At 45.9% G+C, this 14,078-nt stretch overlaps 1 protein-coding gene across 6 annotated transcripts in view; it reads right to left on the minus strand.

Moving 5' to 3' along the window:
* RTN4 (reticulon 4) overlaps window positions 1-14,078 on the minus strand; it is a 49,176-nt gene that overhangs the window by 18,854 nt on the left and 16,244 nt on the right. The window contains exon 3 of one of the 6 annotated variants that reach the window (XM_044292156.1): window positions 10,527-12,623. The exons of 3 other annotated variants lie outside the window; for them this stretch is intronic. In XM_044292156.1, coding sequence (XP_044148091.1) covers window positions 10,527-12,623 — 2,097 coding nt within the window. Of the gene's footprint in view, window positions 1-209; window positions 365-6,576; window positions 6,727-10,526; window positions 12,624-14,078 lie in introns of those variants that run through there. 2 more of the 6 variants (XM_044292160.1, XM_044292161.1) reach the window with 2 other exon arrangements.

The following is a 14,078-nucleotide window of genomic DNA, read 5'->3' on the forward strand; positions in this document are numbered from 1 at the left end:
TCAGGAACAGGCCAGAAAGCCACCCAGCTTCTACCACATCCAAACAATAAAACATTAAAAAGCCTTAATGGAGGTAAAATCCTGCCAGAGCCACACTGCGGGGAGAAGCCACCTGGAAAGCCCAGATCAGCAGCACTGCGTGCAGATAAGACGGGTACGGAGGGCACAAGGGCATCATGCATACACGTGAGCCCGGGGAGAGCACTGACCGGCCTTGGAGTCCATCTTGGAGCTGCTTGCATGCGGTGGGACCTTCCACAGCTGACTAACGATCTCGGAGCACTTCCTGCTGCTGCTGGGGCGTCGTTCAGGAGGTCACAGTGAACACTGCCTGCGGTGACTCAGCCATGGGCAGAACACACCCCCAGACCCCGGACTAACGGGCTGCTGATCCTCCGCATACAGGGAGGGGGAGGGGGGCTATACAAAAAAACCTGCTCTGCAGCAAGGTCTTCACTCTTCTCCAAAAACTTCCTGGGACACAAAAGGCAGAAGATAGAGCCAAATGGGTCGTGCTCTCAAAATAAAGGTTATTAGTGGGTTAAAAAAAAAAAAAAAAAAAAAAAAAAAAAAAAGTCACTTATACAAATCTTACTATTCCGTCCAGTAGTAAAGATGTATATCTATTAATTATGCTCCTATATTCACCCCCAGGGTGTATTCCAACTATACAGCAGCAGATGTGTAAAGCACAACAGCCGCCCATAGCCCCCTTACCTTACAGGCATATGCAATAGATAAGGAGATAAGCAGCCGTCAGACCCTTCTGCAGCCGCTGATCTCTGCAGAACAAAGGACTGGCGTGGTCTGTCTCCGTACACAGACTGATTCTGCCAAAAAGTGTTGGGATCCACTAACATTTATCTAAGGGCTCATGCACACGACCGTCATGTTGACCCAATCACTTCAATGGGGCCGCAGAAGATGCGGACAGCACTCCGTGTGCCGCCCGCATCCGCACGTCTGTCTCGTCCACAAAGTTATAGAACCAGTCTTATTCTTGTCTGCGTTACAGACAAGGATAGGACCATTAGGGGCCGGACGTTCCATTCAACAAAACGCAGAACACACGGCCGTTATCAGTTTTTTTCCTTTCAACACTCTGCTGCTGGGTATACGTTTTTTTTACACAGGTCAGACAACCCCTTTAAAGGGTTATTCTTATCTCTGACAATGGGGGCATATCGCTAGGATACGCCGCCATTGTCTGATAGGTGCAGGTCCCGCATCTGTATCGAGAACAGGGCCCCGAAAGCGGTGGTGGGTGCACTGCGCATGTGCAGCCTCCCTTCATTCATTTTCTATGGCAGGGCCCATAGAAAGGCAGCGGTGGCCGGTCACGCGCTGTGCGCTCCCATTGACTTTTATGGGGACAGCACTTGTCTGGAGGAGCTACCAAAAACACTTTGCAGGGCTCTGTTCCAGATATAGGTGCGGGTAGCGATACGCCCCCACTGTTTGAGAGGAGACATGCCAGCTCAGCAAGGCGTACGTCACTTCTACACTGAAAGTCACTACCAAACCCCTCTGCCTGCTGCATTTCTCCTCAAGAACAAAGGGACTGGGCATGCTGAAATCCAACAGCTCCATCTTTACTTCCCCCAACTTCTGCATCGGGCCCCCCATACACACAGAATGGTGGGCTGGTTCTGCGGACCTTTACCCAATGTGTATGGCCAGCATAAAGAGGTTGTCCATAATTTTTATATGGATGGCCGCCGTCCTGCGTGCCCCAATATTATCAACTGCTATGTAGTAAAGCATGGCACTGCTATAGGTCCCTTCCATATAGCAGTGCCCGAAGCTGTGGCGCAGTGCATGGGATTCTGGAAGGACAAGTAAAACAAAGTAAAATCTGATCAGTAAGTAATGCTGCATTTATAGGTGCAATAAGACACTAAATGTGCTAATCTTTGCCCCATGTGAAGATAAGCCCAGCTCCAACCTTGCCACCAGGGGCACTCCACCACCCATCTTAGGCTACTTTCGCACCAGCGTTTCCCTTTCCGCTATTGAGATCAGTCATAGGATAGTGGAGGAAAACGCTTCAGTTTTGTCCCCATTCATTGTTAATGGGGACAAAACTGAACTGAAGGGGACGGAGCGCACCAGAATACATTCTGTTCCATTACGTTCCCATGGCGGACACAAAAGCGATGCAAGCAGCGTTTTTAGAATCCGGGAGCCAGGATAAGTTGATTGCCCCAGGGTCCGGCTCCTGGGAGAAGGCACGGCCATCCAGGCGTGTCCCTAGCAGTGGGTGCGGCAATGGAAATTTGCCATTACATGTTGGTCAATAATGAAATGCATGTCTACCAGAACAGGAGAAGACCCTACAGGGGAGCTCTTTGTTCTGGCTCAGAGGGGCCCCCCTAATAGGCCATACAAACAAGGGTCAGCAGGATCAAACCTATGAAAAACAAGGCATACTGTCTGCTAACAGTTGCTCCTGCTTATTAAAACGATACCTGGAGGGCAAAAATCCATTGCACCAACATGCATATTAGCATATCAGCAAATGAAGGGTGGGGAGGGGGTGCCGAAACCGCAGGAAAGCAGAGACGCCGAGGTGCACCCTGGGGGTCTAATGTGCATATGGAATTAAGGCTTTTTTTCCCCCCAGATGGGGGCCAAGGACTTTCGCCATCTAGCAATTTAAATCAGCAGGATCAACCCCACCATACACTATGTCTGATTAAAGGGTTGATACTGCTGCCAGGCCCTTTTTTTTTATGGTAACATTTAAATGTTTTCCAAAATTTAAGCCCTTAAGGCTCACACACATGGGAAAAAAAAAAAGGGACATATCCTACTTTTTTGCGATGCGGACTGCTTCCGTTCCTCCACTCCGCATCTTAAGGACCTATTCAAGTCAATAAGTCCACATCCGGGATACGGAGTCCGCGGTTGGCGCGCGTATATTGAGGACCCGCTGGTTTGTCTTTCCAAATACAGGCGCGGGACACACACACACTTGTAGGCATGAGACCATAATGACCACTCACTGTCTTGTCAACGCTGTTTAGAGGGAACTTCCCCCTTCTGTGAGACTAACAGCTCCAGTTCTTGGAGAAGCCTTCTGCTCTGCAGCCAGGATCAGAGGAAGCTCCAATCCCAACCGTTAACCCTTGTGATTGGGTCTCAGTGATCGGAGGCTGGGGAAGGCTGCAGTCAGTCCTCTGAACCGAGAAAGGACCCCAGGACTGTAAGGTCAGTAATCCTAATGCTGTTAGGTGTTGCCCTAACCGCAGCCTGTGCCGTAGAGACACAGAGCATGAGGTCAAGGAGTATGCCAATATATGGATATTAAAAATGTAAGTATAAAACAACTCTGCAAGACAATAATGTACTTTAGGTATCCACACAACCAAATATTTCCTGAAAAACCCCTTTAACAGGTTAGTCAGTGTGAAGTAGTGTAAACAAAGTAAAAAAAAAAATAAAAAAAAAAAAAGCTTTTGTAATTTACAAAATATTTTTTTCAAAAATTAAGTTTATATGTACTTTCAAAACAGCACAACAAAAAAAAGCTATTTCTCCCGCATAAAACTAGGCCTTATAAACCTGAAGTAGCGGGGAAGAAAACTGAAAAAATAGAAAAATTAGCTGGCTGTTAAGGGGTTAAAATGGGCGAGAGTGCCATTCAAAAGTTTGTGATGGAGCCTAGTGTATTGTGCCCCTGACAGTCAATATTTATATGGGCAGTGTATTAACACCTCACCTCTCAGTACAGCTGGGATCCCCTGATGGGCACTTTTGGGTCATTAGCTCGGCTATTATTTATTTTATGCTTTATGGTGCAGCACTTTACAGACATTAGCATCATGCTGTCCCCATCTCCGAGGTCTCCTATATGGGGCTGTGATGGCAGTGGACAGGTAGAGCCTGTGTTCAGAGGTGTGATGGGGGCTCCCTCCCAGAGGCCTCCACAATCCATCCCCACCGCGCACACATTAGTGCCAACATACCTCTGTGCCAGCCAGCACCCGGGCATTCAGCGGTAAATACAAAGCTTTACCACCAGCCATCATAATATGGCAGGAAGCCCCTGGACAGTATACACAACCGTCTCACAGAAAATAATGAAAACCTAGAAAATAAGAAAACTCGACATGAATGAACAAATCTGCCAAATGTTACTGGGATCAAAAGCTGCACATTCAGAAATCACGAAGCAAGAGCGGCCGCCTAGAATCTGCGGAGAAAGTCAGGACATCCAGAAGTGAAAGATCACACATGTGCCCTCTACATGGCGCCCCTCAACAGGGCATATGGCACACATTGGGTCCTCAATCACGGTCACATTTTTATACCCACTCACAACATACCCCATTACCAGCCTGCAGAGTCCAGCAAAAATCCTCCACCTAACCTACAAGCAGCACTCGGCAGATTATATATCATGGGCAGCAGGAGATGTGCATCCAGCCATCAGCCCCTCCGTGAACATGCATGCTTGGATCCCAGTGCGTTATTTCAAAAGAAACCTTGAGATAAGCGGCTACCAGGCCTCACTGGTGACGATTATGACCCTGGGGAACAAAGGACCAGTTGTAAAAAAGCAGGACACTTTCTTTTCTCTCTATATATACACACCATATGGACTCTCTCCTGCCAACTCCACCTCCCCCTGGAGATGGTGACTTGTCATTCCAGTAACAAGTCACCACATTCTCGAGGAAGCAGCTGGCAATGGTGGGCTGCTGAACCGGAACAGTACATATCGTACACGGACACACCATTACCAGTCCATTTGGGAAGAACGCACTTCTGCATGCCCAAAAAGCCACTTCAAAAAAATAAAATAGAGCAGGGGCTGACAGACCATAGACCCTACAGGGAAATTTCCTGGTGGATCAATGGCTGGGGACCACCTGAGCCCTCCTCTTGGCCACTGGCTGCAGGTGCCCTCCTGAATTCAACTGTAAGGCTGTCCGCACGAAGCCAATGCAACTGAATACTGCAGATGGTACCGGAGCCCATGGCATTCTGCCCTGCTAATGAGGCAGTATACAAATGGTGCAGGGACATAGCCTGGAAGAGGCCAGACGGTGACTTGGAATGGGACTCTGGTATTTTTATTTTATTTTTTCCTTCTTTCCTTGGCCACTTCTTGGGGCACTATGGGGGGTCATTAAAGGGGTTGTCTGGGTTCAGAGGTGAACCCGGACATATCCCCATTTTCACCCAGGCAGCCCCCTGACTTTAGCATCGGAGCAGTTCATGCTCTGATGCTCTCCTTTGCCCTGCGCAGGGCAAAAGGCATTTTCTGTAGTTCCAGTGACGTACAGGGCTCTCCATGGGGCTGCCAGGCGGTGACATCACCGGCACTAATAGGCGTGCTTTAGAGCTGCCCTAGCCAGTAAAACGGCTAGGGCAGCGCTAAAGCCCGCCCATCAGAGCCGGAGATGTCATCGAACACACTGCTGGGCGGAAGCCTCCACCGACAGTGTTATTGTAAATAAAAGAGCCCAACATCAGGGGGGCTGCCTGGGTGAAATTATGGGTTTGTCCGGGTTCAGCTCTGAACCCCGACAATCCAGGCAGCACGCTGAAGGTAGAGCTGGCTTGGTGCTGTGGCCCACATCTCACCTCCTAAGCCCCCTGCTCCATATCTTGGAGACAATTGGAGGAGGACAGAACATGCAGCTGTTGATGGCCACCACAGACGGACAGCTTCTGGGGAGGTACTGTGCGGCACTGTGGTACCATGTCCTACTGGAGCAATATTTGCTGTTGAACTTCAGTACTGCAGTCCCCGTTAGCCTGCCTTCTATCAATTTGGAAACCCCTGCAACATGGGGCCATATTGAGATTTCTCTCACCCCCCGTGGGCCACTCCTGAACTTGGGGACCATCAGCAGCCCCACACCACACCTATGGCTTGTGAGGATTGCTAAGCGACTAAGCGTTTGTGATCAGCTCACGATGACCTGATAAGATTAGACGTAATAGGAGGAGACGGGGAATACTGGAAGGAAACGACCTTTGCACTGCAGATTTACTCCTCCATTTAAATCATAGGTGGTTTTCCTAAATAAGGCACATCGAGGGGTTTTACTTTCCAACTGTAGTCATGCCTAAAAGCGGACTACTCTGCAGGCTTCTCAGCAGTGCCAGACAAACATTTAAGGGTTAATACTTAGCCATGCAAAGCTAAGAAGAGTCTATCTGCCTGAAGATCTGTGCTGAGCGACCACACGACGGAAAGCATCCTTGCCAAGCGCGGGAGGCAGATTAGTGCCAGCAGGGAACACATTACACGGTATGATTTCTTGCTTCACGTCAGCACAACACAGTAAACCCGGTTATATTCTGAAAAGGGTGTGGATGAAAGTAACCGAAAAACAACGCTAGAGAAATATACCGTCCACTGCACCGTGACCACGCTACAGGCGGCTCGCAAGTGAATGCAACTACTCACAGGCAAAAGCCGATTATCACCTCTTAGGCTAAATCTTTCCCAAGGAACGACAGTAAAGTAACGGCTGGACGAGATTTCCTGTGTCCTTAATAATGGACAAAGGGAGAAAAACACACAAAAGAAAAAAGAAAAAGAAAAAAAAAAAAAGTTACCTTTTTGCTTCCAATTGCTCAGCTCACTCGCCATCTCTGATCGAGAATAAACTCCGTCCTGGAGAGAATCAAACCAGCAGCATACCCCTAGAGCCGAGCCGTCGCAGACATGGACTGTGGACTGGCGGGCAGACGGATTACCCTCTGCTCCACTGCTCAAGGGTCACCTGACTGCTCCATGGGCGTGCAACATGTGATGCAAACCGGAGCCATGGGCAGAGTCGCATTGTTTCTATCACATGCCCTCAGGGAGATGGATGATCACATCCGCCATGTTCAACCTAAAGCTGCCCCTACACATTCACCAGCTGTCAGCCAAACACCTGACTCCCCCAATGTACATACGTGTTTGACTCCTATGGAGAGAGCTGAGAAAGCCACCGCCAGACACATCTGGGGGCGGGGCGGCTCACCCCCCAAGGCAAAAAATAAAAAATTCCCCCAATCCTTGTCTACCACAGCTTCATCTGTTGGAGTTTTCCACAAACACACGTCAGCCATTTTAGGAAGGTTCGGCCAATAAAAAGACCTGTATGGTCAGATTTGCTGCAGAATAATTTTTATTTTTTTTATTTTGCTGCAGAAATTCACAGACTTCTTCCAGAGCTTGACATTGATGTTAATCTGGGGGAATAATGACTGGAACAGAAGTCAACCTTTTGCAACATGTTGAAATGTGTAGTATTAACCAGTGAACAGCAGGTGGCGCTGTATCAATACACTAAAATTTGCAAACTCAAATCTCACCAGGACACGTGGAGATGATGCATCTAATTTGAAGGGGGGGGGGGGGGGGGGTGTCTAGAAAAAATAAAATATTCCAAAACCAGTTTTCTGTTTTTTATGACCGGACACAAAACCACAGCTTGCAGCGGTTTTGTGTCTGGTCACAAAACGGAATGCTGACAGAACGGAAGACACCCTCAATGGATCTTTTTCCATTCAGAATGCATGAGGACTAAACGGAAACGTTTTTTTTTTCCTGTATTGAGATCCTCTGCCGGATCTCAATACTGGAAAACAACAACAACGCAAGTGTGAAAGTCGCCTAACACTCCAGTAAGCATGGATAGCCTGTGTTATGCTTCATGCAGGACCAGAAGGGGGCAGTACAGGAACATCAGAGATAAGCCGCAAGTCACCCCCCACCCCACCCCCCTCAGGTCTGTGTAATAGTTTTGCTCAATGTTCCTTCAATCAATGTATGGTTTGCTTGGATTATGGTGGATAGAATGGCAGCCCAGTGGACAAAATTAAATACAAAAGGGCTCACAAAAAAATAAACCAAAAACATTAAAAGGAGTTTTGTAAGATTTTTTTTTAACTGATGACACCCCCGATCAGCTGTTCACACAGATCACCAAGTGTCGTTCATTGTACAGTGACTGTGCTTGGTATCGCAGCTCAGCCCCGGGAAATGAACGGAACGTCACACGGCCTAGGCCAAGCTGTGAACCTTCTTAGGCTGGTTTCACACGGGCGTTGCGGATTGGGGCCGGATGCGTGAAAAACAACGCTCATGTACACAGACCCATTGAAATGAATGGGTCAGGATTCAGTGCAAGTGCAATGCGTTCACGTCACGCATTGCACCCGCGCGGAAATCACGCTCGTGTGAAAGGGACCTTAAACAGCTGATCAGCAGGGGTCCTGTGTGTCAGGCCCCCCATGTTCATTTTAGGTCATCAGTTAAAAAAAAAAAATCTGAAAACCCCATTAATTAAAGAAATGCTACTCGCCTCACCAATCCTTCGCTTACTGGGTTCCGGCTGTTGTCTACTTGCTGGTCCTGTCTGTCACACAAGAAACGGCCACCCAGCCAATCACTGGCCATCTCCACCAATGTCAAGATAGGACTAGGAAACAGAAACCAGCGGGACCCAGTGAGCGTCAGTACAGGAACCGCGTATAATCGACAGCAGTTGGACAGGTCCAATGCCTGCACAGAACAGGAAGTAGCTGCGGACAGCTAAGAAAACGGGCAAGTAAAGCATGTGACGGCCATCATCTCGCTTCCCATGGACAGGAAGGCCACAGTGCTGCGGCGTGGGCAGCCGGGGATTTCTCAACAGGTGAAATGAAAGCGTGATATGAGTTTACGTTGCCACAGCATTCACTGTATGGCCGTTCAGATTATTATGGGATGTTTCCTTTATAAGGACAGAAATACGCCTTATTACATTTCTTATTACCATCAGCAGCCTACCTTAGCATCACTAATTTGTACCTTTTCAACCGAGTGTAAACGTATATTTACAACATGCCTTTGCTCAATTTTCTGGCCTTTTTTTGGTAAAATCTGTGCAGTTTTTAACAACTTCTGCAATTTCTGGCAAAATTAGAAGAATGATAAATGTGCTACAATGATACCCTGCGCAGGGCCAGTCACCGCACTGGTCACCCATTCACTTCAAGAAAATCTCCTTGAAATCTGCTGCAGAAATGGTTGTGGAAATGCTGCCGATTTGACGCCAAGTCCGTGTTGCAAAGCGTGAAATCCCCAATGCAAATCAGCAGATTTAAAGTCTGGAGCACACAGGTCAATTTCTGCTGCATATTTATTTTTACAGTGTGTGGATGAAAATGGCCCAAAACCCTTTACTGTGCAACACTTTAACCAAAACACTCCAGTAACACATGGACATAACCTTAAAAACGTTTCCCTTTCACCCACAAAGCTCTCATCTAACTCTTTCTTCCACCCTACCAAAGATCTAAGGCTAATATCCACCAAAATCCAAACTTCAGTTCCCCACCGCGAAGGTTTTTTCTTGTTCTGCATCGGTTCTCTGGAATGCGCTACCATCAACAATCAGATTAAATTCCCGCATCTACATATTTAAGGCTACTTTCACACGGGCGTTTTGGTTTTAGGTTTGTGAGATCCGTTCAAGGCTCTCACAAGCGGTCCAAAACGGATCAGTTTGCATTCTGAATGGAAAAGGATCCGCTCAGAAGGCATCAGTTCGCCTCCATTCCGCTTAGGAGACAGACACAAAAACACTGCAGGCAGCGTTTTGGTGACCATCTGATGAAACTGAGCCAAACTTATCCGTCCTGGCACACAATGCAAGTGAATGGGGACAGATCCGTTTTCACTGACACAACAGAAAACAGATCCGCCCCCCACTGACTTTCAATGGTGTTCAATGTGTTATGTTAAACATAATACAAACGGATCCGTTCTGAACGGATGCAGACGGTTGTATTATCTGAACAGATCCGTCCGTCCATGACGGATCCACACAAAACGCAAGTGTGATAGTAGCCCAAGTGTATCCTAAACGCATCTTTTCAGACAGGCCTAACATATATTTTATAAACTGACTCCTGTCTTGATATCATCAAGCCCCCGCCTCTAAACTGTCAATCCAAAAAGGATGAAGAGGAAATTATCTTGTGTTCTTTACAAAACTTTCCACAGGACCGTTACAGGGGCATGCAGAAAATCCTGCAAACACTAGGGTGGAAGACATATTTCTTCCATTACCTTGGTCAGTCATTTGTAGATGCGTGTTCTTTTAAGAAAGTGATCCTCTGCAAAGGGGACAAGCTAAAATCTGTAGACCCTGCATGAAAAAACCTGAAATTGTGTGGCAAGTGGCGAAAAGTTATTTTTCTTATGTTGTTTGACACCAACTGAATATAGAAGTGCATGACTTCAATTATACAGACAGCCACAACAACGAGACACACAGTCCCTGTTTATAGAGGTAGCCTTAAGAGAAACATTCTCCATCAACAGAGACAACTGTTTTCTCTGGAGACCTGCATGAAAATAGCAGAACAAAAACCCAAGTGACCCTGGACAATGACAAGGCTCAACAGATCAGTAGAGGCATTCAAACAAGCACAAAGTAGGTTAGAGAAGAATAAAGAAGAACCCTAAAAACACATGCACATGGCTAGAAGAGAGGACACAGAGAGGGGCAGTAAATGCAAGTCATTACCTGAATTCTGGAAATTGCAAGAAGCCAAAGGAACAGTATCTGGAGAACCCTCTCTCTTTTCCTTACTGGCTGGAGTGCTGATACTGACTTCTTTAGCAGGTGTCCAAGGCTTTGAAACAGGTTCTTCGGGGCCAACTTTGTTCAAATCAATCACCTTATCAGAACTTTCTTTGGTTTTGTCCTTCACAGACATGTCTTCCTTCATCTTAGGTTGTTCTTTCGGGATCGGGTCTTGCAGCCATTTAGGGGCCTTAAAGTCTTCCGGTTTATCTCTAGGAGGGGTGGAAATATCTTTTATAGCTGGAACAGTAGATGGAATTTCAAAGTCTGTGGAGTATTCAGCTTTTCCAAACTCTTCCATCTGTAAAAGCTTATCCGGTTTGGACATCTGGGCAACGGGTTCTGCTGCTACAACGTCAGACACCTTGTCAAAGACGTAAGACTCAAGGTATGATTTGCCTGGTGAAGGCTCCTTCCACTTGGTATCACTTAACGGTTCCTTTTCTGTGGTAACATGTTGTCTAGAACCTAACACAGTCTTAGCAGCTTCCTTTGAAACCACTTCAGGTTCCCAGAGCAGGTAAGAAGGATCACTATGTTCAGATTCTGGAGAACTTTCTTCAAGGTGTGAAGAAAACTGAGAGTCAAATGCACTCTTTAATGACTTTGAGAAATCGGTTACCACCTGCTCTGGAAAACTTTCCTTTATGAGGTCACATGCTATGGATATGTATGATGTTTCAGGCTCTTGTACTGGTGCTTCCTTTACAGTTTCCACGTGGACAGGAACTTGTTCTTGTTCCTTTGAGCTTGCCTTATTGATCGCTTCTTCATAAGACGGTGGCTTCTCAGACTCGAACTTTAACTTCTCTTCACTCACAGGGATTATGTGCTCAACTGGGGAAATATCAGGCTGAGGGACCAAAGCACTGAGACCAACTGGGGCAGATGTCACTGGAGCTTCCATAACAATGTCAGGCAAAACTGGTGAAGAGACTGAATCTGTATCCTCAAACAGTGCCACATTCTGTACTGAAGGACTGATACTCTCCTGTGAAGCTTTAGCAGCAGTTTGAACCAAATCAATTTTTGGTTCATAGCCAAAGTTTGGTACACCAGTGTCATGGACTTCACTTTCATATGCTTCTTGCACAATATCTGGAGTGAGCTCTGGTTTGTTTGCAACACTCCCATGTATAGTGTCAGTCATAACATAGTCGTCTTCTTGGTCAACAAGGAATGGGTTAACCGTTGCAACGTTTGAACCTAGACGTGCAGTAGTAACGTGAGATTTAAGTTCTTCCATTTTTTTCTCATCAGTTATGTTGTCAGAAACCGGATTGCTGCCACTAAAAGCAAAAGGATTGGTGTTCTGCAAAGGAGCCAACATTTCATAATCAGAGGTTGCCTCAGGTGAGGCTGGAGATATGTCATCAGAAACATCTTCATCCCTTTCTTCATCATATTTTTCCTCCAACTTTACCGCAGTTTCGAAATTCAACTTAGTAATCTGGCTTTTAAGGTCTACAGAAACATCTTTTGGTTCAAATTCATGGACCCCTGTGCTTGCAAAAGGCTTGAAATCAACATACTGGTCATCAAACCCTTCTTTGAGATCTGAAAACTCTTCATTAGGTGGTCCAACAGATCTAAGCATTCCTGAAAACATCTCTTTAGCAGACTGTGTATACACTTTTGTGTGGTCTCCAGAAACAGATTCAGAAAAAGAAGTAGGGTGCTCAATAGCATGACCTCTCTCGGAAAAGAACAAGTCTTCCAATTTGTCTTGCACACTGGAAGGAGAGTCTTTGTGGTCTGATACTTCAGGAAAATTGCATTCCATGCCACTACCCAACTTCTCAGAGATCGAAAAATCATCTATGGTCCTTGACTTTGCATGATCACCACCAATGGGATCTTTAAAAGCTTCCATTGTAATGGAGTCACCAGGAAACACAACAAGCTGCTCTTTAGAAGAATCAGCAGATAGAGGAGACAAAGAATGGAGGGAAGAAGCAGTCTCAGGCAGCAAAGAAGAAAGCTCCAGTTGGCCAGCAGGCACAGTACTAGAAGGTTTCTGCAACTCCATCACAATATCTGTGACGATGAATAGAGAGGGAAAGATGTCAGTAGCAGTCAGAAGCAAATTACTTCAAAGATAATGCAGACAAAATGACTCAAGAGAAAAGACAAAGATTATTTCATTACAAAAAGGTACCAGTCACCACAGGTATGTTATGAATTTGTCCTAAATGCCCCTTTCTTGGGCTGTCCTAACATGGTAAAGACCTACATCTGTCTACAGTATATCAGTCTCCTGGAAAACAAGGTTAAATATATTTTCGCTGGCTACATGACAAAAAGTAAAAAAATAATGCTTGATAGGGGAACATCAATAAAGGGGTTGTCAAGAAGATGACCTTGGTCCATATGCTCTATTAGGGAAAATGTACATCATAGAGGGGAATTGTAATCTTACCAGGATCTTCATTAGTAATCAGTAATGAAATACTATGAACCACAAGGTGCTACCAAACTACAATGGTAGAAAAGAACTACACAAGGCCTGTAAACATGTAACTATTTTCTATGCAGGGGAGGAAGTTAGTAAGAGCTGATTTCAAGGCTCTCCTTTGGAGATGCAGGTGCTTGAATGCCACATTAAATGAACTGCTGCCCACCCACAGAAAGAGAAGAGATAAGTACTGCAAGTAAAAACTGCACTGGAGAGCAGCATTTTCTACATTTAGTTTACTGGTGGGCATTACTACAAAGAAAAAAAATAAAGAAAAAAAGAAAAAAAAAAATGTTATATATATATATACACATATATATATATATATATATATATATATATATATATATATTATATTTTTTTTGTGGGATAATCCTGTTAAAACAATGGTCCAGTCAGGAGTTGAAAAGCGATATGCAAATCAGTACCTGAAGAGACTGATTACCTGCAGTTTATTTTCATTGGCTCTCGATCTTTGGCTACTTTTTAGCACCGCTTAGGGTAGAGCTGTGACTACTGTTCAGCGTCGGCCCCTACAGGGAGGTTGAAGTAGTTAGAGACACACCTCCTGTCTCATCATTGGTTCAGGCTACTGCTCCCTACCTGCCCACTGCAGCTCTGCCTCCTCTGATTGGCTGTTTGTTCAGCTGCAGTAGAGATTAATTTACATGCAGCAGTCAAACCCTCAGATTCAATGCTGGCAGGGCGACGTGCAGATGACAAACCACCATCATAGGTGCTGCACTACAAATACAGGCAATCGGCAGCACCTGTATAAGGGCCAAACATTGTGAACCATATGAACAAATAAATGTTCCTGATAACTCTCTATCCTTGTCTGTAAAAGGGCCCAAAGCAAAGGTTAGGGTCACTAAGTTAGGTCTTTTATACAGAAGAACAGGGATGGCCAACATGAGGCTCTCTAGATGTTGCAAAACCAACTCCCAGCATGCCCAAACTGCCTACAGCTATCAGCCTATAGCAGGGCATGGCGGGAATTGTAGTTTTACAACAGTTGGAGAGCCACTTGTTGGCCA

Source organism: Bufo gargarizans, chromosome 4, assembly GCF_014858855.1.
Source record: "Bufo gargarizans isolate SCDJY-AF-19 chromosome 4, ASM1485885v1, whole genome shotgun sequence".
In the NCBI taxonomy this organism is placed as follows: Eukaryota; Metazoa; Chordata; class Amphibia; order Anura; family Bufonidae; genus Bufo; species Bufo gargarizans.